We start from the raw sequence: 22375 nt of genomic DNA, 5'->3' as shown, positions 1-22375 counted from the left end.
ATTAACAAATTCTGTATGCATACAACAGGTTATCAAGGCCAAACAAGAGGGCTTATCAAATAGTGAAAGAATGACATACAAATTAGCTTGACAGCTTTCTCATGATTAGGTAATGAGCTCATACAGTAATTATTTTGACATGCATCAGCTTGAGGTTTATTTAAAAAAAAAAAAACTGTTGTTCATTGCATGAAACAATATCGGATAAATACTAATCTTGGCCTCCTGTACTTTGGAACTGCCAGATTATCTCAGACAGGACAGTTGTTGTAGTAATAGTAGTAGTATAACAACCCTGTTTCCAAAAAAGTTGGGACACTGTGTGAAATGAAAATAGAAACAGAATGTGATGATTTGTGAATCCCCATAATTAATTGAAAATGCCACAAAGACAACATATCAAATGTTGAACCTTAGAAATGTCATTGTTTTTGGAAAATTATATCCTTATTTAATATTTGAAGCCAGCAACGCATTTTAAAAAAGTTTCAATTCAATTCAATATTCCTTTATTTGTCCCGCGAGGGGAAATTCCAGAATACAGCAGCATCAGTAGAGATTAATGTAAGAAGTGCATGCAAATTAAAAACAAAATCAGTATATACAAAAGAGTGAGAATTTTAAATGAAAATAAAAAGAAAGGAATTGTAAAAAATTGTTAAAAATTGTAGATGGTATTTACAGACTGTTATGTACATGTTTGTATTGCACGGCTTATTGCCCAGACTATTGCACTGATTACTTGGAGCAGTTTTTATTCTACAGTCTGACAGCTGTAGGGAGGAATGACCTGCGATACCGCTCTTTCACACACTTTGGATGTAGCATCCGGTCACTGATGGAGCTCCTCAGTGCAGTGAGTGTGTTTTGGAGGGGGTGGGAGTCATTGTCTGTCATGGAGGACAGCTTGGCTGGCTTGTCTGTTTTTTCAGAAAGAAGTCCAAGCTGAGCGTTAATGTAATGCATAGAGTTGTGTCCATGTCAATGTGACAAGATGAGGTGGAGGTGGAGTGTGATGAGTGTCAGGGGGGTTCCGAGCCTTGTTGATAAAACTGACAACAGACGGGAAAAAACTGTTCTTGTGGTGTTAGGTTTTGGTCCTGATGGACTGCAGCCTCCTTGCAGAGGGGAGTGTTTCAAAGAGTTTGTGTCCGGGGTGGGAGGAATCAGCCACAATCTTTCCTGCACGCCTCAGGGTCCTGGAGGTGTACAGGTCCTGGAGAGATGGGAGATTGCAGCCAATCACCTTCTCTGCAGTCTGCCCTTGTCTTTGGCGGTGGTAGCAGCGTACCAGATGGTGATGGAGGAGGTGAGGATAGACTCAGTGATGGCTGTGTACAAGTGCACCATCATTGTCTTTGGCAGATTGAATTTCTTCAGCTGCTGTAAGAAGTACATCCTCTGCTGTGCTTTCTTGATGAGGGAGCTGATGTTCGGCTCCCACTTGAGGTCCTAGGAGATGATAGTTCCCAGGAAGCGGAAAGACTCCATGGTGTCAATAGTGGAGTCACAGAGGGTGATGGGGGCAGGTGAGGCTGAGTTCTTCCTGTTGTCCACAACCAGCTCCACTGTCTTTGGAGCGTTGAGCTCCAGGTTGTTCTGGTTGCATCAGGTCACCAGATGGTCAACCTCCCACCTGTAGGCGGACTTGTCGCCATCAGAGATGAGTCCGATGGGGGTGGTGTCGTCCTTAAACTTCAGGAGCTTGACGGACTGGTGACTGGAGGTGCAGCTGTTTGTGTACAGGGAGAAGAGCAGAGGAGAAAGAACGCAGCCATGGGGGGATCCAGTGCTGATGGTCTTTGCGTTGGAGACGTGTTTCCCCAGCTTCAGGCACTGTTTCCTGTCAGACAGGAAGTCTGTAATCCACCTGCAAGTGGAGTCAGGCACGCTCAGCTGGGAGAGCTTCTCCTGAAGCAGAGTTGGGATGATGGTGTTGAAGGCAGAGCTGAAATCCACAGACAGGATCCTAGCGTAGGTTCCTGCGGAGTCCAGGTGCTGGAGGATGAATTGGAGGGCCAAGGTGACTGCATCGTCTACAGACCTGTCGGCTCTGTTGGCAAACTGCAGGGGGTATAAGGTGGGCATTGGTGGAGGTGACTGGAGCTGGAGCTGTTGGGAGGTGTCATGGGGGATGATTGCTGGACTGTCCCTTTGTCTTTCAAAGCGGCAGTAGAACTGGTTCAGGTCGTTGGCTAGGCGTCGATCGTTGATGGAGTGGGGGGCTTTAGGCTTGTAGTTGGTGATCTGCCTGAGCCCTTTCCAGACAGACGCAGAGTCGCTAGCTGAGAACTGGTGTTGGAGCTTCTGAGAGTACAGCCGTTTAGCCTCTTTCACTGCCTTGCTAAACTTGTACTTCGACTCTTTGAATCTGTCTTTGTCCCCACTCCTGAAGGCCTCTTTCTTTGCCAACCTTTGCTGTCTGAGTTGGGCTGTGAACCAGGGTTTTGTCGTTGTTGTAACTCACCCTGGTGCGTGATGGAACACAGCAGTCCTCACAGAAGCTGATGTACAATGTCAAAGCCTCTGTGAACTTATCCAGACTGTTGGTCCTGAACACATCCCAGTCAGTAGAGTCCAAACACGCCTGGAGATCCTCCACAGCCTCGCTGGTCCACTTCCTTGATGTCCTCACTACAGGTTTGCAGAGCTTTAGTTTCTGCCTGTACGCAGGAATCAGGTGTACCATGACGTGGTCAGAGTGGCCCAGTGCAGCACGGGGGACGGTGGTGTAACAGTGATCCAGAATATTCTCCTCTCTGGTCGGGCATTTGATAAACTGTCTGTATTTAGGGAGTTCATGGGTGAGGTTACCTTTGTTAAAGTCGCCAAGGACAATAACTAAAGAGTCCGGGTTGGTCTGCTCCACACACAGTAACTGGTTGGTGAGCATATGCTGTGTGTCCTGCACGTTGGCCTGCGGCGGGATGTGAACGCCGACCAGAATGAAAGAAGTGAACTCACGGGGTGAATAAAAAGGCTTACAGTTAATGATGAAAGATTCCAGGTCAGGAGAACAGTGTTGCTGGATCACTGTCACATTGTTGCACCAACCACTGTTGATGTAGAAACAGATTCCTCCACTTTAGTTTTGCCAGAAAGTTCATGCCGTTCAGCTGCGCAGCAACCCTTGCCGTGACTGCCCTCCTGACCCTGGGCTTTGTAGTTCTTTAGTGGCTGCCATGATGGGTTCTAGTCCTTGTTGCAGCCATTTGGAGGGGATGTATCTCCCCTCTATGACACAACCTCTCATGATATCACAATGTAATGGTATCACACCAGATGTAGTAGATGTGAGCATATAACATGAGCATGTATACATTATCCACTACTATATAGAATACAGTAGTGGATAATGTGACAGACCTGCCAACCTGTACGCATTTTGCGTAGCATGTACGCAATTTGACATCTAAATACACTGGTACGACTCGCCCCTCTAAACTACGCAAAAAGCTGCGGACATGTGAGTTCTGTGGCAAATGTCCACGTACGTTACTCATGTCTGACAACGCGATGCAGCCAATCATTATAGAAAAGCGGAGAATAACGAGTCTGCCAAACCTATAGTGTAACATCCCCGCCCCCCTCCTTCTGCCCTCTGCCTCCCTCTCCATCCTCCGTTCCCCACTCGCTGCAGTTGGAGTGTCAGCGGACCTACCAGCTTTTGGTGAACCGTTACGCGTAACGTTACTTTCACTGTGGAAACATTCGAGCCAAAGTCTAAGTGAAAAAAGAAAAAAAAGATATGTGAGGTTTTTTTTCTTAGCAAATCTATCAATCCTTGTTCCTCTAATGACCCCAATACATCGTCAAAGAAAAAAGAGAAAGAAGAGGCAGCGGTGCATCTGTGTGTGTGTGTGTGTGTGTGTGTGTGTGTGTGTGTGTGTGTGTGTGTGTGTGTGTATTTTAGCCTTTATATATATCCATTGCAGATAGAGTAGGCCTGTATATAAGGAGGAATGTGATTATTTATACAGTTTAAACACGTAGCCAACAAATCTTTTGCAGCAGGTTTTGCAACCACTATCATGGCAGATGAGGAAGACAAAGACAGGGAGGGACAGGGCAGCAGACCTGCCAAAAAGAAGAGGGTCCATGTCCCCCAGAAGTTTTTGAGTAAATGTCAAGAACAGTGGCCATGCTTCTGACCCTCTAAAGTTCCTCATCATGCATTTTGCACAGTGTGCCATTATGATGTAACATAAGCCACCAGGGAGCTGCAGGTAATATATAAATTAGCCCCGGTGATGTGTGCATATGTGCTGTAAGCCAATTTAATTATTACATTCTTGAAAACAAAAACACCTATTGCAATATACAAAATAAATTACCATTTTAATTAAATACATATTAAAATAATTTTAAATTAATTTTAATTAAATAAGTATTGAACACTGACATGATCAGTGCTTTGGTGACAAGAAAGGTGAGCATGACTGCAAAAGGGACCCTCTGTCACATGGAGGGTTTCAGTGATGCTCTATTAAAGAAGGCAAAGTCAGCAACCTATGAGGCAAAACAGTCCAGAGCAAGTTCCACTCCAGGAAGGAGTGATGACTGATGCAAAAACTGTATTTAAAAGGGCAGCAGGGTCAAGGTCAACAAAATAAAAAAAAATAAATAAATAATATAGTTACCTTGTTTTGAAAGTGTTTCTGTGTTCCAATGAAAGGCTGTCATGATACAGTATATACATGGCTGAGAAGGACATAGCATTTGTGGGTTTTCTGTTGATGGGTTTCGATATTTATGTTAAGAAATAGTTAAAGAATGTAATTACAGAGTGCAAAATGTTTATATTTTCTTTATTTAAGGTATTGTAATCAAAAATATAGGTTTTATTGTTTTTTTTTTTATAACCGATTTCCAGCCAGTGAATGGGGAAATTACTGTGTGCAGAGCAATGGAGTTGCAAAAGTCTGCGAAAAATAGTCGCACAACACAAGTGGTACTCAAAATATTTTGACAAGGTTGGCAGGTCTGATGTGAGCATGTCTTCAGCCGGTTTGAGGAAGACAACACCACCACACCAACAAAAGCTCCTCTCTGCCCCGACCACGAAGCACTTCACTTGGACCCAGCTGATGTGTGGAGGACCCTACTCAAGGTGAACCCCAGCAAAGCTGCAGGTCCAGACAACATACCGGGGTGTGTGCTCAGAGACTGTGCTGACCAACTCGCTGATGTTCTCATGGACATCTACAACATCTCTCTGAGCCAAGCCATCATACCAGCATGCTTTAAAGCCACCACCATCATACCGCTACCCAAGAAATCCCTGGTCTCAACACCGAATGACTACCGGCCAATAGCACTCACGCCCATCATCATGAAGTGCTTTGAAAGGTTGGTCAAGGCCCACATAACTTCCAGTCTCCCCTCCACACTTGACCCACTCCAGTTTGAATACCGTCCAAATTGTTCCACTGATGATGCCATAGCAACAGCACTCCACCTAAACCTGGCTTACCTGGAAAACAATAACAGTTACTTGGGGATACTGTTCATCGACTTCAGCTCCGCCTTCAACACGGTCATCCCCCAACACCTGGTGAACAAACTTGGTGAAATAGGCATCAGCACCCCACTATGCAACTGGTTACTGGACTTTCTCACTGACAGACCACAGACAGTTAGAGTTGGCAACAACTCTTCAGAGACCACCATCATGTTGTGCCAAACACAATTCGAACCACATCATCAAATTCGCAGATGACACAACAGTGGTGGGCCTCATCAGCCACAATGACTACTCAGCATACAGAGAGGAAGTACAACAACTCATCAACTGGTGTGACATCAATAACCTTCAGCTTAATGTCAACAAAACAAAAGAAATAACTATGGACTTTAGGAAGAAACAGACACCATACATCCCACTCACCATCAATGGCAGTGCAGTGGAGTCTGTGAAAAGCACTAAGTTCCTGGGAGTGCACATCACAGATGACCTGACATGGACCACCAACACCACATTCATAGTCAAGAAGGCACAGCAACGCCTCCACTTCCTTCACCGGATGAGGAGAGCTTTCTTTATTGCATCCTTTATTATTGCACCTCAATAACATACCTCAAAATTTGACTCTGGCACACTGTGAATATTGTATAGAAATAATATGTCCATTGTCTGTCTGTATACGTTGTGTCCAGTGCTGTTGTCTCTTTGCACTATTATGTTATATGTTGTGTGTTTATATATTACTTGCACATTGGAGTATGGAGAAAATGCAATTTCTATCCTCTGCGTAACCACCTGTTGTATGTTTGGTTGACAATAAAGTTCACTTTGACATTGATGTGAGCATCAACACAGGGCTGTTTTAAATGATGCTGGAGTTAAGCAACAGTCAAACTGGCAACAAGTTAGTAACACGATTGGGTCTAAAAAGATTGCAGAGAGACTGAGTCTTCCTGAAGTAAAAACAGGGAGGGGTTCACCACTGTGACAGACTGCACTGGTAAATAGCGCAACGATTTAAGAATAATGTTTTTCAATGCAAAATTGCAAAGAATTTGAGGAATTTGTATACAGTGCAAAATGTCATTAAAAGATTCTGAAAAGGTTTGGCAAATCATCTATTTACATTTTACACAGCATCCCAAATTTTAGGGTTGTAGGAGTAATATAGTAGTAGTCTGATTTTAAGGAGACAACCATTTTCTATTTTTTTTAATCATTCTTCTTCTTCTGATTATTATTAATATTATTATTGTTGCTGTTGTTGTTGTTGTTGTTGTTCTGTGTTCAGTTTTGTGATTTTATTTAACACTGCCTTGTGATTTTTTTTATTATTTAGTTGATGAAAAGGAAGTGTGTGATCCACTGGAGGAAGGAACAGGGGAGATGCAAGATGCTGGCTGGGAAATCTACTGGGGTAAGAAGGTGGCCATTACAATAAAGTACACATACTTGTAAACTTGAGAACTTGACATTTGCAGAACTAAACCCAATTAATCCATTGAAATTTGATGTTTTACCTCATTGGACATTGTATGTAGATGTGACAGTATAAATCTAAAGCTAATTTAAACCCCTTAATATTCCAACCGTGGGAGTATTTATTGTTGTTTATTGTTCTTCTCATCTATTGACACAAACGCTAAGTTTACATTTATACTCATGCTAAACAACATTAGACAGCTAAGATTCTAATGAGTCAATTGATGCAAGACACAATCACAACAGGAGGCACAATGAATGGCAGTAACAGACAAACAACCAATTTTAAAATTGATTCAACTCACTGATTATGACATATTATTTCCCTGTTTGCCATCACTAGATGTTTGCATGAATCACCAAGTTCACACAAATCATTAAAAAATAAACAGTCTTACAGACCACTTACACACATACACACATATAGCTGAACACACAAAGTAGCCCATATTAATATTTTTAGTGTATATCAATTTCAGACTTAAAATAATGTACCAATTTAAGCTCCACCCATTTCTGCCCACTTCCGGGTTAGGCCCCGCCCATTTCGAGTACAGATACGGATACAGATAATTTAGATGGTTGAACAGATACAGATACAGATAGTGGTGTACTCGCTCATCCCTAATAATAACTATTTTGAGGCCAGGGACACTACGGCTGGCCAAAACCCAAGAAATGGCCCCAAAACCATTGCGATGTGAGAAATATTGCTGATTCCCCATCTGATAAGCCAATGGCCAGAAATAATACTGGTAAACCCACACCTCATGAGCAGACACCATTCTGATTGGAGACTCTATAACCAAATGTGTAAGAATGGCAAAGACTGAAAATCTCACAATGAATGACACAGGAATATTATTATTCACATTGGATCTGTGGTTCTGCAAAAAGACCTCTGCCTGCTACTGGACAAACTGATTGTCAGTCACAACACGTATTCATATCAGGCCCTATTCCAACCTTGGGGAAAGGCACTGAATCTTGAATGCTTCACTCATGTGATACAATTTATTGACAATTTCAATATCTTTTGGAATTGCAGAGACCACTTTAAGCCTGATGAGGTACATCCAAAAATCACTTGTTGCAAACTGCTTGGCGCCAACCTGTGACATGCTCTTTGCATATTGTGCCAAAACAAGAATGCACAGATAAGTGTCAAGGTCAGCCTCACCATCTGCTTCGCATCACCCAAGGCATTCAATTAAATTTTTCAATTCAATCTTATTTATATAGCCAGACAACTTCTGTTGTGATTTGGAAGCAGAAGTTGTCTCAGGACACTTTTCATATAGAGCTGGTACAGACCAAACTCTTTCAGGGGATGTCTCTGTCCCAGTTAGGGATCCAATGCCCTTCATCCCCCTCTTCATCTCATTCTCCAGGGATCCAGCCGCAACAGTCACTAATCAAGGAGCTAGTTCAAGCTGCCATGCTCAAGCTCAGTCAAAGCAGTGAACTATTATACAAAAAGTAACCACAGACATCATCACTTAGGTGTCTGTCAGAAATTAGACAGACGCCATGCTGCTTCCAGTGATACCGGTGATATTAAACAGCCAGACACATGGTCAGACACATTGTAGCAATTACAGACCATCTGGCACTCAGATGGTCTGTAATTGTAATTGGTCTGGTCTCATTAATCTTTAATTTGTCAATGTTCAGCCACAGTCAGTTTCCTCTACTGTCACAGAATCAGTAGTGAAAAAAATTGAAAAAAATTTAAGTTACATTTAATGTTTTTAGTTGAGTACTGGCGAACAGCACTACTGGTATGGCAAGACTGATAGAGGCTTGTCCTCCAAATTAGAATTTTTATTAGTCAGTCAGACATAACGGAAAATTACACCATTTTGATATCTTGCTCTTGAACTCAGCAGCATTAGATGTGCTCATCATTAGATGGTGAGATGGCGCTGCGCGAGTGGCAGCTTGTTACAGGAGCTCTGTCCAGTTTCCTTTGTATTAGTTGTTTTTGTGTCTTTGTCGTGTTTAGTCGTGTCGTGTTATCGCTAGTCTTGGTCGATCATATGTACGTTTGGATGTACTACTGGTGAGACCAGGGATTTGTTTTTTTCTACTTTGTGGATTACTTTCCTCCACTTCAGGAGATCCACTGAACTTTGGGTCCATTATTTACACATTGGAACAGCTGATCGCGCTGAGCAACACGAGCGTACTCTCAGTGGAAAGACCAGAGATCCCCAAGGAAATAAGGAGGGCGAAGTGTCGGGACAAGAAAAGACAGTACAAACCATCCATATTGCCTGTTCTGGGAAACGTGGGGTCTCTCCCAAATAAGATGGAACAACTAACGGCACTAACCCAAGTGCAGAGGGAGTGTAGCCTCATCTGTCTGACTGAAAGCTGGTTAAGTGACATCATGCCAGATTCGCACGTTACGCTGGACAACTTTCAACTGCTGAGAGTGGCCAGGAAAGTGAAGGAGAGATACAAGAGGAAAGGTGGGGGCATAGTGATGTTTGTAAACAACAGATGGTGTAACCCAGGGCACATCAGTATAAAAGAGCAGCACTGCACCAGAGACATTGATCTGGAGACTTCAATCACAATCACACTTCCCTGTCTGCCACTCTCCCCAATTTCACTTTCAGAATCACGAAATGTAGCACTGTGTTGATGCTGTCTTTCTCAATCCTACATCATAAACCTGTTTTTGATTTGGCACTACTGTTCAAGGCTAATATAATTTAATCTAATGTTAATATCTGCTCACATTTATCCACTTCACCTGGTGCAATTTTTAATTTCCTAAGTTGTATACTTCTCTCAACTATTTATTATCCATATTGGCAACTGTATTCTTATAAACTGTATATATTGTACATATGCATAGACCCAGTATTTCCCAAGTGAAATAGTATTTTTCTCAGGTGCAAAAGTATTCTAAGGTACTATACATGTCGTGTCAGTAGTTAGTATTTTCTCAATAGACTACTAGCAACAGTACTTTTTTACGGCAAGGCAAGGCAAGGCAAGGCAAGGCAAATTTATTTGTATAGCACAATTCATACACCAGGCAATTCAAAGTGCTTTACAGAAGCATAAAAGTACATTAAAATCATACATTTCAAAGAAAGAAAGAAAGAGATTAGAAGAGAATGAAAAAACTAAAATAAAAATAAAATACAGTTAAAGGAAAATTAAAAACAGAGGCCAGTAAAAGACAATAATTTAGCATTAAGAATGATTAAAGTCATTGAGCAAATATATTGACTTAAGTAAAAGCTGTAGCAAATAATAATGTTTTCAACCCTGATTTAAATGAGCTGACAGTTGGTGCAGACCTCAGGCGTGCAGGGAGAGTGTTCCACAGGTGAGGAGCATAATAGCTGAAAGCTGCTTCACTTTGTTTGGTTCTCATTCTGGGAACGCACAATAGACCTGTCCCTGATGACCTGAGAGGTCTGGATACTTCATATGGAGTTAATAAATTTAGAATATATTTTGGTCCTAGACCATTTAATGCTTTGTAGACCAACAGTAAGATTTTAAAGTCTATTCTTTGACTCCCAGGAAGCCAGTGTAGTGATCTGAGGACTGGTGTGATATGGTCCATTTTTCTGGTGTTTGTAAGGACTCGTGCAGCAGCATTTTGAATCAGCTGTAGTTGCCTAATTGATTTTTTGTTTAGGCCAGTTAAAACTCCATTGCAATAGTCCAACCTACTGAAAATAAATGCATGGACCAGTTTTTCCATGTCTTCTTTGGACAGACATCCCTTAATTCTGGTTATATTTTTCAGGTGGTAGTAGGCTGATTTGGTAATGAGCTTTAAATGGTTGTTAAAATTCAGGTCAGAATCAATAATTATACCAAGATTTCTGGCTTTATCTGTCGTTGTCAGTGACATGGCATTAAGGTGAGCACTGATATTTGACCTTTCATTTTTGGGGCCATATACAATCACTTCTGTCTTATCTGCATTAAGCTGAAGAAAATTCTGGCACATCCACTCATTGATTTGATGAATACACTCACTCAGTGAAAGTAAGGGACTGTAGTCATGTGATGACACAGAAATATAAAGTTGTGTATCATCTGCGTAAGTATGATAAGAAATATTATGATGCTCCATAATCTGAGCTAGGGGCAACATGTAGATATTGAAAAGAAGTGGTCCGAGAATGGACCCTTGTGGCACCCCACACATCATCATTTTTCGTTCAGACACATGCTCGCCAATTGACACAAAGTAGTCTCTATCTTGTAAATAAGATTTGAACCAGTGTAGTACAGTGCCAGTAAGTCCCACCCACTTTTCCAGTCTGTCAAGAAGTATGTCATGATCAGCTGTATCAAAGGCAGCACTGAGATCTAATAATACTAAGACTGAGGTTTTGGAAGCATCATTATTTAGATGTATGTCATTTAAAACTTTGATAAGTACAGTCTCAGTGCTGTGGTGTGGACAAAATCCAGACTGTAATGTATTAAAAAGATTGTTCTGCATCATGAAGGGATGCATTTGTTGAAAAACAACCCTTTCAATAATTTTTCCTGAAAAGGGAAGATTTGATTTTGGCCTGTAGCTACTTATCGCTAAAGCATCCAGATTAGTCTTTTTTAGGAGAGGTTTTATTACTGCAGTTTTCAAGGCCTGGGGAAAGTGACCAGACTGAAGAGAATTATTAATTATCTGCAACACATCTGGAGCTATGCAATTAAAAACATTTTTAAAAAAGTTTGTTGGCAGAGTATCAAGGCAGCATGTTGTGGATTTTAACTGTGATAAAGTTTCTGTCAGCCTTGTATGATCTAGAAGGTTAAAATGTGCTAGATTAACTGGAGAACAAGAAGGCACAGATGGACTTATCATGTTGCCTGAGTTGGAGCTGCACACTGTTTGTCTTATCCTTCAAATTTTATCTGTAAAAAAAAGCTGCAAATTCATTGCATGACTTGTTGGATAGCAGCTCAGGAGGGACTGATGCTGTCGGGTTTGTCAGTCTATCCAGAACAGAAAACAGTGCGGGCATTATTACAGTTTCTGTTGATAATCTCTGAGAAGAATGCTTGCCTTGCCTTCTTTAGTTCATGGTTATAGGTGTGGAGACTGTTTTTGTAAATCTTATTCTTTTTTCGCCACCTGCGCTCTGCCTGTCTGCAGACTCTTTTCTGGACTTTGACCAGTGTGGTGTTTCTCCAAGGTGTCTTTTTCCTTCCTGATAAAACTTTTGTCTTAACTGGGGCGATGGAGTCAATAATAGTCATAACTTTGGAACTGAAACTATTTACAAGGTCATCAGTTGAAGCTGAGGGCAGTGTTGGTGATGGTGTAAAAGACTGAGTGAAGACTGCACAGGTATTATCATTAATATAACGCTTTTTGATTACCTCTGTTCCTCTTTTGTTAAGAATGGCAGGTGTGGCCATTTTAAATGACACACAGTAATGATCAGAAAGAGCAACATCCGTCACCACAACCTCAGAGATATTAAGCTCTTTGGAAATAACCAAATCTAATATATGCCCTTTGTTATGTGTTGAATGTGTTACGTGCTGAGATAGGCCAAAATGATCCAGGATGTTTAAAAGTTCTTTAGCACATCCATCTTTGAGATTATCAACATGAATGTTGAAGTCACCCACTAACACAACACAGTCAAAATCAATACAAACAACAGACAGTAGATTGGCAAACATAAGAGACTCTACTGAATTGAATGCTATCATTAAACAAAATGGCGACTCCACCTCCTCTCTTATGCATTCTTACTTCACTTATGAAACTGAAATTTGGAGGGGCTGACTCATTGAGAACTGCTGCACCGTTATCTTGTCCTAACCAAGTTTCAGTTAAAAACATAAAATCAAGCTTGTGCTTGATGATAAAGTCATTGATTAAGAGTGATTTGCCTGCCAAAGACCTAACATTTAAAAGAGCTAACTTAAATGTGCTAAAAAGTCCAACATCCCCATGTTTTAGAACATACTGTGGCTGACGTGGAATACATGTTAAATTCAATGATGTGATGTTTCTGGAGAGATGGGCCGATCTTCTCCTCCTACCTATTGAGACATGAATCAATGAAGCTTCCGGCACAATGGGCCCTGGCTTTTCCTTGGAAAAGTCAGGCATAACATTTGCCTTAAAAGCTGGACCCGGAACACATCAGTTACCAACACAAATAGGTGGCTGTGCTGGGCTCTTACTAGGGGACTGGAGTAGGTTCAGATCAAGCCGTGGAAGGGGTGGAGGAGGTGCCCGTCGGCACTGTGGTGGTGGAGGGGGCGGGGTGGAATTTGGGGGGACAGGATCCCAGATGGGCGAGGAGTAAGTCTGATACCAGCGCTGACAAGTTTGTTCATTTGGTCAGTAAACTCCAGCAGGGGGGAGGAGGGTGATGGGATACCCAGTGAAGATGATGAGCTAGATGGAGTTTGGGCAGTTGGAGATGGTGACCTAGGTGGAGTTTTAGTGGTTGGAGATGGTGACCTAGGTGGAGTTTTAGTGGTTAGAGTCGGTGAATCCTCATGAGCAGTGGCCCCTGGTGGAGGACATGAGGCATCCCCTTTTTTGCTCTGGCATCCTTCATGGTTAGAGCATACAGGTGGGGGGAGAGTTGGTTCTCCTTCATGTTTTGGTGTTTGCTGCATTTGTTTGGATTCCTCTTGTCTCTTGTCCTTGGGAATGGGAACAGCGTTACGCAGGAAGAAAGATAGGTTGGAGGCAAAAAGTTTTACTCCTGACTTGTTTAGGGAAAGTCCGTCTCCTTTGGAAAAAATGTCTGCGGTCCCAGAAAAAGTTGAAATTGTCAATAAAATGCACCGAGTGGACATCACATGCAGTTGAAAGCCATCTGTTTACTGCCAATAATCTGCTGAATCTCTCTCCTCCTCCTCTGACTGGTAGTAAAGGCCCACTGAAGAAGACCTCAGCATTCAGAGAGCTCACTGCATTTAGCAGTTTATCTAAATCTCATTTGAGCACTTCAGATTGTCGTTTCACAATATCATTTGCCCCTGTGTGCAGTACAAGGTATTTCAAAGTTGGAATTTCTGCAACAATACTGAGGATTCTGTCGGTCATGTTGGAGACCGTATCATCAGGAAAGCACAATACTTTCATGTTTCTGCTGTACATGCTTCCCACGTCTTTAATAGCAGAATCACCAACAACCAGGGTCTCAGGACCAGTCAGTAGCTTTCCTTGTAGCTTTCTAGCTTCTAACTTCCTGTCAGGCCTTACCCCTCTCTGTGAGTCCGAGGAGTTATCCAGGTTTTCAGTTGGAGATCCAGAGTCCTGCAGTAGTGGAGCAAACTGATTTTGTAACTGCACACTAGCTGGTTTGGGAGCTTTGTTGCTCATCTTCCCTTTAGCTTTTATCCACAGCTGTGTCTTACTCTGCACAGGTGTTGAGGAGGATGATAACACAGGCTAGCCTGTCGCATCACAGATCTCTGGGCGCTGGGTTCTACCTGTTGGACGTCTCCCCATATCAGCTGATTTACTCTTGGGCTTTGCCCCGAGAGCATTCCAGGGAGGACTAATACTGGCAGATTTATTACCCGGTACACAGCCCTTTAGTTTCGTGGCAGCTGTATCAGAGCTAATTAGCTGGATGTTAGCATTCTCCAGTCCACTGTTTTGAGTCAGTGGCAAAGTGCTGTCATTTCCACAAGGTCCGTTCAGTTCTGCGTTTATTTCCAGACGCTGAACTTTAGTTTCCAACACTGCAACCTGCTGCAGAAGTTTGTAGAGGTCATCTGTGGAGAAAGGAGGCATCTTGGTGCTAGTTAGTTAGCTTTAGCTGCCAGCAGGCTTTTTCTGTTGGTAGGCCGTAGCAGGCTTTTTCTGTCAGTAGACCAGAGTAGAGTGTATCCGTGAAATATCAGAAGTCGCAAGGTCATCCACAACTTTTAAATATTTGTCCATAAAATATGTCTTTAGATGTCCAATTCAGCCAAAAATTAAAACTTTCAAGTTTAAGGAAAGTAAAATAAATACAGAAAACAAGATGGGAAAATCACGAGCCCAGACAGAAACCAGCTACCAGAGGAGGAGGAGAAGGAGAAGGATTCTTTGGCATTTACTATTTTTTAATAATCTGTACAAATATACCGTATTTTCCGGACTATAGAGCGCACCTCAATATAAGCCGCACCCACTAAGTTTTAAAAAAAAAAATGGAAATGTACATATATAAGCTGCACCGGGCTATAAGCCGCACCGGGCTATAAGCCACCGATATCTAGGTTGTGAAATGAGATATATATTGGATAGATAGAAATATATTAGATAGATTTAACGGTAAACCAAAAGTTTTCTTACTTGTTTATTTACATAACTGAACTGATTACCGGTAGTTGCCGAACGGTGAATGTAACACAGCAGCAAAAGTGCTGATCAAACAAAACAGAAAAGTTATTGATGGCTTTATTCATCTTCCTCCTGCGCACTGAAACCACTGAAGTCATCTTCTTCAGTGTCGGAAATGAAAAGCCTCAAAAGAGCTTCGTCGCATACCTTTTCTGTCTCTGTGTCAGTGTTGCTCTCCGTGTCGCTGTCATCCTGGGGTAAAGCTGCCTCTGAAGCTGCGGTGCCCTCTTCACGCAGCAGGCCGGCCTTTCGGAACCCGTTGGTGATGGTGGATTCCTTCACGCTGCTCCAAGCTGTTAGGATCCACTGACAGACCTCAGAAAAGGATGCTCTTCGCATGCGGCCAGTTTTTGTGAAGGATTTCTCGCCGCTAGTCATCCAAGCCTCCCATTCACCCCAGAGTGCTGCTTTAAATGCTCGATTCACACTGATGTCGAGGGGCTGCAAATACTTTGTTGCACCTCCAGGAATCACAGCTGGAATTGAGTTGGTTCTCTTGATGGCTGCTTTCACTGAATCGGTGATGTGGGCTCTCATACTGTCCAAAACAAGCAGCTTTTTTCCGGTGAAAAAATCCTCCCGGGCGCTTCCCGTAGCACTCCGTTAACCAGTCTTTCATTAGACTCTCTAGCATCCATCCTTTCTGAATGACTTTAACCACAATGTCCTTCGGGAGTTGGTCTTTCGGCATAGTTTTGCGCTTAAAAATCACCATCGGGGGAAGCTTTTTTCCAGATGCGGTGCAGCCCAGGACACAGGTGAAATGTGTCCTCTCGTGTCCGGTGGTTTTCACCGTAATGGATGATGCACCTGTCTTGTTTACAGTCCTGGTCAGAAGCAGGTCAAACGTCAAAGGCACTTCATCCATATTTATGATGTTGTCTGGTCCGATGGAGTTCTCCGCGATCTTTGTCTCAATGAATTTGTGGAAGTTTGTAACTTTTTCCTCGTAGTCCGGGGGGAGTTGCTGACAGAGAGTCGTCCGCGCCCTGATGGACAGGCTCTTTCTTCTCATAAATCTGAAGCACCATGACGGTCCTCCACTGAAATCTTCAATATTCAATTCGCGGGCGATTGTTTTGGCTTTCAGTCGCATCTGCACGATGGATACACCTCAGCCGCCTGCTCTCTGAGTGTTAACCCAGTTCTCAAGGACATTTTCCAGTTCGGGCCACCTGCTTTTAAGTCCTCGGAAAGCCTCTCTGCTCTTTTGGCATTGAATGAGTTCTTCCCGCTGCCGTCTCCAGCGCCAAACCATGGATTCATTCACACCAAGCTTACGTGCAGCAGCTCTATTCCCTTCCTGTACAGCCAGATCGATGGCCTTCAACTTAAAAGCGGCATCATATGAACTTCTTCGTACGCTTTCCATGATGAGGGGGTAAGGATGAGAGTTGAGTGTGAGGGTTTGAAAATAATTTCTCCGTCGTGCCTTCTGCTTGCATGTGCTTGTGCTAAATAAAAATGAGCACTTTCTTCTTCGCACTTTGACTTTCCACCTGTCTCGTTTTTGCACTTCCTGCTAAAATCGCCCCTAGCGGTGAAGAAAAAACCACAGAAAAGCCGCATCTTTGCATAAGCCGCATGGTTCAAAGCGTGGGAAAAAAGTAGCGGCATATAGTCCGGAAAATACGGTACATAGACATAGTTGTTTTTTCTATTCTGTATCTTGTAAACTTTTCTATTTTTATTTTGACCTCTTTATGCCACTGTGCTTGCTTTTTGTAACCTGCTGGCTGTAATGACTAAATTACCCCGGTGTAGGATCAATAAAGTCTTATCTTATCATATCTTATTACATAGTATCAGCACCAAGATATTCATCAGTGTTTATGCAGGAAGCTGATTGGACTTGGTATAACAAATTAATACTGAATAGAGACGTAAATACTCATATCAACACAAAGAATGACTCCAAAGCTGTAGAGCTTGTGAATTTACTGGACAGCTTTGAACTCAACCAACATGGAATGTTTGGTTCAAAAGAGATTCCTTGATGGCAAGGCTGAAGCAGACTTGTGTAATATTACAAGATCATTTGAGTCACACACCTATGACTGTTCTTTAAATTACATTATTGAACATTTCAACAATCCCATGTCATCTGCTTCAAATACTGTTGCTCCACTAAAGCTTAAGAAGAGGTTGACTGTCTGAATCTCTCCAGGGTTAAACAGTAGCAGTGTAACAGGATTAAGAGAATTTGTCTTGCAGCCTAAAGTAAATGCAGGAAAACCGTCCCCACGGTTCACTGTAATATATACAAAGAAGTGATGACTGTCTATAATAAAGCAATATATCTGGCAATACAGGATTACTAAGATTATTACAGAGAATGCTTGGAACTCCAGAATATTATTCTTCATTATTATCCTGCTACTAAACTCTGCCCACATCCATCCATTCTCTGCATCAAATTGTGAAGAACCTGCATCGTTCTTCAATAACAAATTTACTTAAATTAGAGCCAACTTTACTGCTGATGTGAACACACATGATCTCAGCATACCCATTAAAAAAAATAAAAAAGATGTAACCATGGGGAAATTCTCCTGCATTACATTAACTGACCTCTGCAAGACTGTCATTGAGTCTAACTTATCCACCTCATTTTTGACCCTGTAGTGGGTTTTTGACAGTGTTTCAAGTCATGTCCTGAAGACAATAAATACATCTCAACAAACAGGCATCTTCCCAGATGCATTTAAGACAGCAGTTGTATCACGCCGTCCCCCATGCTGCACTGGGCCACTCTGACCACGTCATGGTACACCTGATTCCTGTGTACAGGCAGAGACTAAAGCTCTGCAAACCTGTAGTGAGGACATCAAGGAAGTGGACCAGCGAGGCTGTGGAGGATGTCCAGGCGTGTTTGGACTCTACGGACTGGGATGTGTTCAGGACTGCTACCAACAGTCTGGATGAGTACACGGAGACTGTGACGTCCTACATCATCTTCTGTGAGGACTGCTGTGTTCCATCATGCACCAGAGTGAGTTACAACAATGACAAACCCTGGTTCACAGCCCAACTCAGGCAGCTAAGGTTGGCAAAGAAAGAGGCCTTCAGGAGTGGGGACAAAGACAGATTCAAAGAGTCGAAGTACAAGTTTAGCAAGGCGGTGAAAGAGGCTAAACGGCTGTACTCTGAGAAGCTCCAACACCAGTTCTCAGCTAACGACTCTGCGTCTGTCTGGAAAGGGCTCAGTCAGATCACTAACTACAAGCCTAAAGCCCCCCACTCCATCAACGATCGACGCCTAGCCAACGACCTGAACCAGTTCTACTGCCACTTTGAAAGACAAAGGGACAGTCCAGCAACCATCCCCCACGACACCTCTGAACAGCTCCAGCTCCAGTCACCTCCACCAATGCCCACCTTAAAGCCCCCCCCCCCACCTCAGTGACGACTCTTTCCATCCATGAAAGGGACGTCAACAGACTCGACCTCTGCTCACAAGTTACAAACTTCCACAAATTCATTGAGACAAAGATCGCGGAGAACTCCATCGGACCAGACAACATCATAAATATGGATGAAGTGCCTTTGACGTTTGACCTGCTTCTGACCAGGACTGTAAACAAGACAGGTGCATCATCCATTACGGTGAAAACCACCGGACACGAGAGGACACATTTCACCTGTGTCCTGGGCTGCACCGCATCTGGAAAAAAGCTTCCCCCGTTGGTGATTTTTAAGCGCAAAACTATGCCGAAAGACCAACTCCCGAAGGACGCTGTCTCCAGTGTTCACAGACATTTTTAACACCTCATTGGAGACATGTCACGTGCCAGCCTGCTTCAAGTCTTCAACCACCATCCCTGTTCCCAAGAAGCCAAGGACCACAGGACTTAATGACTTCAGACCCGTCGCCCTGACCTCTGTGGTCATGAAGTCCTTTGAGCGCCTTGTGCTCTCACACCTCAGAGACATCACTGACCCTCTCCTGGACCACATGCAGTTTGCATACAGAGCCAACAGGTCTGTAGACGATGCAGTCACCTTGGCCCTCCACTTCATCCTCCAGCGCCTGGACTCCGCAGGAACCTACGCTAGGATCCTGTTTGTGGATTTCAGCTCTGCCTTCAACACCATCATCCCAACTCTGCTTCAGGAGAAGCTCTCCCAGCTGAGCGTGCCTGACTCCACCTGCAGGTGGATTACAGACTTCCTGTCTGACAGGAAACAGTCAAAACCTCACGCCACAAGAACAGTTTTTTTCCCGTCTGCTGTCAGCCTTACCAACAAGGCCCCCTGACACTCTTCACATTCCACCTCGGACTCATTTTGTCACATTGATATAAATACTACTCTATGCATTACATTAACACTCAACTTGGACTTCTTTCTGAAAAACAGACTGTGTTTCCGGAAAATAGCAAACAACAAAAAACAGTCTTGTGTATATATATTTAAATTGTTATATTTTATGCTCTTATTTTAGTAGATGTGTCATGCACCAATTTCACCAGAACAAATTCCTCGTATGTGTAAAAGCGTACTTGGCAGTAAAGCCTTTTCTGATTCTGATTCTGATTCTAAAACCATTATAAAGAAACCCAACCAACTCTTGGTTGATATGCAACATTCCATTCATCAGTAAGATACTGGAATAGTTACTGGTTGTACTGGATATAGTTTCGGTACACATTAACTTCTTTCTTAAAGAAAATAACATCCTGGAGGAATTTCAGTCAGGCGTCAGAACATAAAACAGCACTGAAACTGCTCTGACTAAATGATCAGTGTCCTTAGACTAAATTCTGATGAAAATAAGTTCTCAATTGTTGTCCTATTAGACCTAAGTGCAGCATTTGACACGGAACAGTTGATTGGTCTTTCAGACTGTGTGTTCAACTGGTTTAAAACATACATAAACAGGAGAAAGTTTTACGTCAGTCTTGGAGGTCATGTGTCTAAGAAACATGACATTTAGCAATTTGGCGCTGTATTAGGTGGCTGCCTGTTGCAGTAGCTCCGTTGTTTTCATTCATTTTTGTTCGTTTAGTGTGTTTTTTCCGTTCTTTTTAATTCTATCTTTTAACTGCTTTTGGTAACTGTGTTGCGATGTTTCTGTGCAGTTTTACAACTTTTTTGGTGGCCCTCCTGTTACTTTTTGCAATCTTCGTAACAGTAGGCCATACAAAGTAGAGTGGGGGCATTGTCTGCACACGCAAGCAGCTGATTGCATTGTGTAAACCCACACTGCCACCCAGACAGAGGATTGTAGTCCCGGATGAGCTGAAGAGGCAACATCGGGGCTGCAGAGCTGGAGCCAAACGGAGGGTCAAGGAATGGAGATACAGACTGTTTGCTCAGGTGATCATCACAGGGAATGTCAGGTCCTTGGCAAATAAGACAGACAAGCTGGTGCCACTGGTCAAAACTCAGTGGGAATACCGACAGTGTAGCCTAATGGCCTTTACCGAGCCATGGCTTCTCTCAGACATCCCAGAGCGTGGGGCGTGGAGGTACCTGGCTTCAGCTGTGTGGCCAGACATAGATGTAGCTCAGGGCGGTAAGATGAAGGTAGGGGGGATTGCGCTATTTGAATGAGAAGTAGTGCAATCCCAGACATGTTACCATTAAGGAACGTTCCTGTAGCCCGGACATTGAGCTCCTAGCTGTGGGGATGCGGCCTTATTATTTGCCTCAGGAGTTCACGTCTGCCATTGTGATTACTATTTACATCCCTCCCAAGGCTAACAGGGAAGTAGCATTTGACATCATCCACTCCACTGTAGCGGAGCTACAAAAGCAGCAACCAAACGCATTTGTAGTCATTCTTTGGACAAAACTCTGCCAACATTCCAGTAGTTTATTAACTGCCTCACCAGAGACAACACCACACTGGACCTACTGTATACTTATGCAAAGGATGCATACAGTGCCACAGCCCTTCCCCGCCAGACAGCTCAGAATCAGAATCAGAAAAAGCTTTATTGCCAAGTACGCTTTTACACATACGAGGAATTTTTTCTGGTGAAATTGGTGCATGACACATCTACTAAAATATGACACATCTACTAAAATAAGAGCATAAAATATAACAATTTAAATATATATACACAAGTCTGTTTTTGTTGTTGCTATTTACCGGAAACACAGTACTGTTTTTCAGAAAGAAGTCCAAGTTGAGCGTTAATGTAACGCATAGTTATATTTATATCAGTCAATGTGACAGAATGAGTCCGAGATGGAATGTGAGGGGTGTCAGGGGGGGTTCCGGGCCTTGTTGGTAAGGCTGACAGCAGACGGGAAAAAACTGTTCTTGTGGCGTGAGGTTTTGGTCCTGATGCACCGCAGCCTCCTGCCAGAGGGGAGTGGCTCAAAGAGTTTGTGTCCGGGGTGAGAGGGATCAGCCACAATCTTTTCTGCACGCCTCAGGGTCCTGGAGGCGTACAGGTCCTGAAGAGATGGGAGATTGCAGCCAATCACCTTCTCTGCAGACCGAATGACACGCTGCAGTCTGCCCTTGTCCTTGGCGGTGGCAGCAGCGTACCAGATGGTGATGGAGGAGGTGAGGATGGGCTCGATGATGGCTGTGTAGAAGTGCACCATCATTGTCTTTGGCAGGCTGAATTTCTTCAGCTGCCGTAGGAAGTACATCCTCTGCTGTGCTTTCCTGATGAGGGAGCTGATGTTCGGCTCCCACTTGAGGTCCTGGGAGATGATAGTTCCCAGGAAGCGGAAAGACTCCACAGTGTCAATAGTGGAGTCACAGAGGGTAATGGGGGCGGGTGAGGCTGAGTTCTTCCTGTGGTCCACAACCATCTCCACTGTCTTTAGAGCATTTAGCTCCAGGTTGTTCTGATTGCACCAGGTCACCAGATGGTCAACCTCCCACCTGTAGGCGGACTCGTCGCCATCAGAGATGAGTCTGATGAGGGTGGTGTCGTCCGCAAACTTCAGAAGCTTGACAGACTGGTGACTGGAGGTGCAGCTGTTCGTGTACAGGGAGAAGAGCAGAGGAGAAAGAACACAGCCCTGGGGGGATCCGGTGCTGATGGTCTTAGCGTCGGAGAGGTGTTTCCCCAGCTTCACGCTCTGATCACAGCCTGGTGCTGTTAACACCT

General features: G+C 43.3%; 1 protein-coding gene across 2 annotated transcripts in view; it reads left to right on the top strand.

The window, feature by feature from the left end:
- Window positions 1-22375, top strand: part of tgs1 (trimethylguanosine synthase 1) — a 52441-nt gene that overhangs the window by 1317 nt on the left and 28749 nt on the right. For both annotated transcript variants that reach the window (XM_076745925.1, XM_076745924.1), the window contains exon 5: window positions 6804-6881. In XM_076745925.1, coding sequence (XP_076602040.1) covers window positions 6804-6881 — 78 coding nt within the window. The remainder of the gene's footprint in view (window positions 1-6803; window positions 6882-22375) is intronic.

The sequence above is a fragment of the Chaetodon auriga genome, chromosome 12, assembly GCF_051107435.1.
Source record: "Chaetodon auriga isolate fChaAug3 chromosome 12, fChaAug3.hap1, whole genome shotgun sequence".
NCBI lineage: Eukaryota > Metazoa > Chordata > Actinopteri > Chaetodontiformes > Chaetodontidae > Chaetodon > Chaetodon auriga.
The sequence above is the reverse complement of the archived record's forward strand: the minus strand, read 5'-3'. Positions and strand labels throughout refer to the sequence as shown.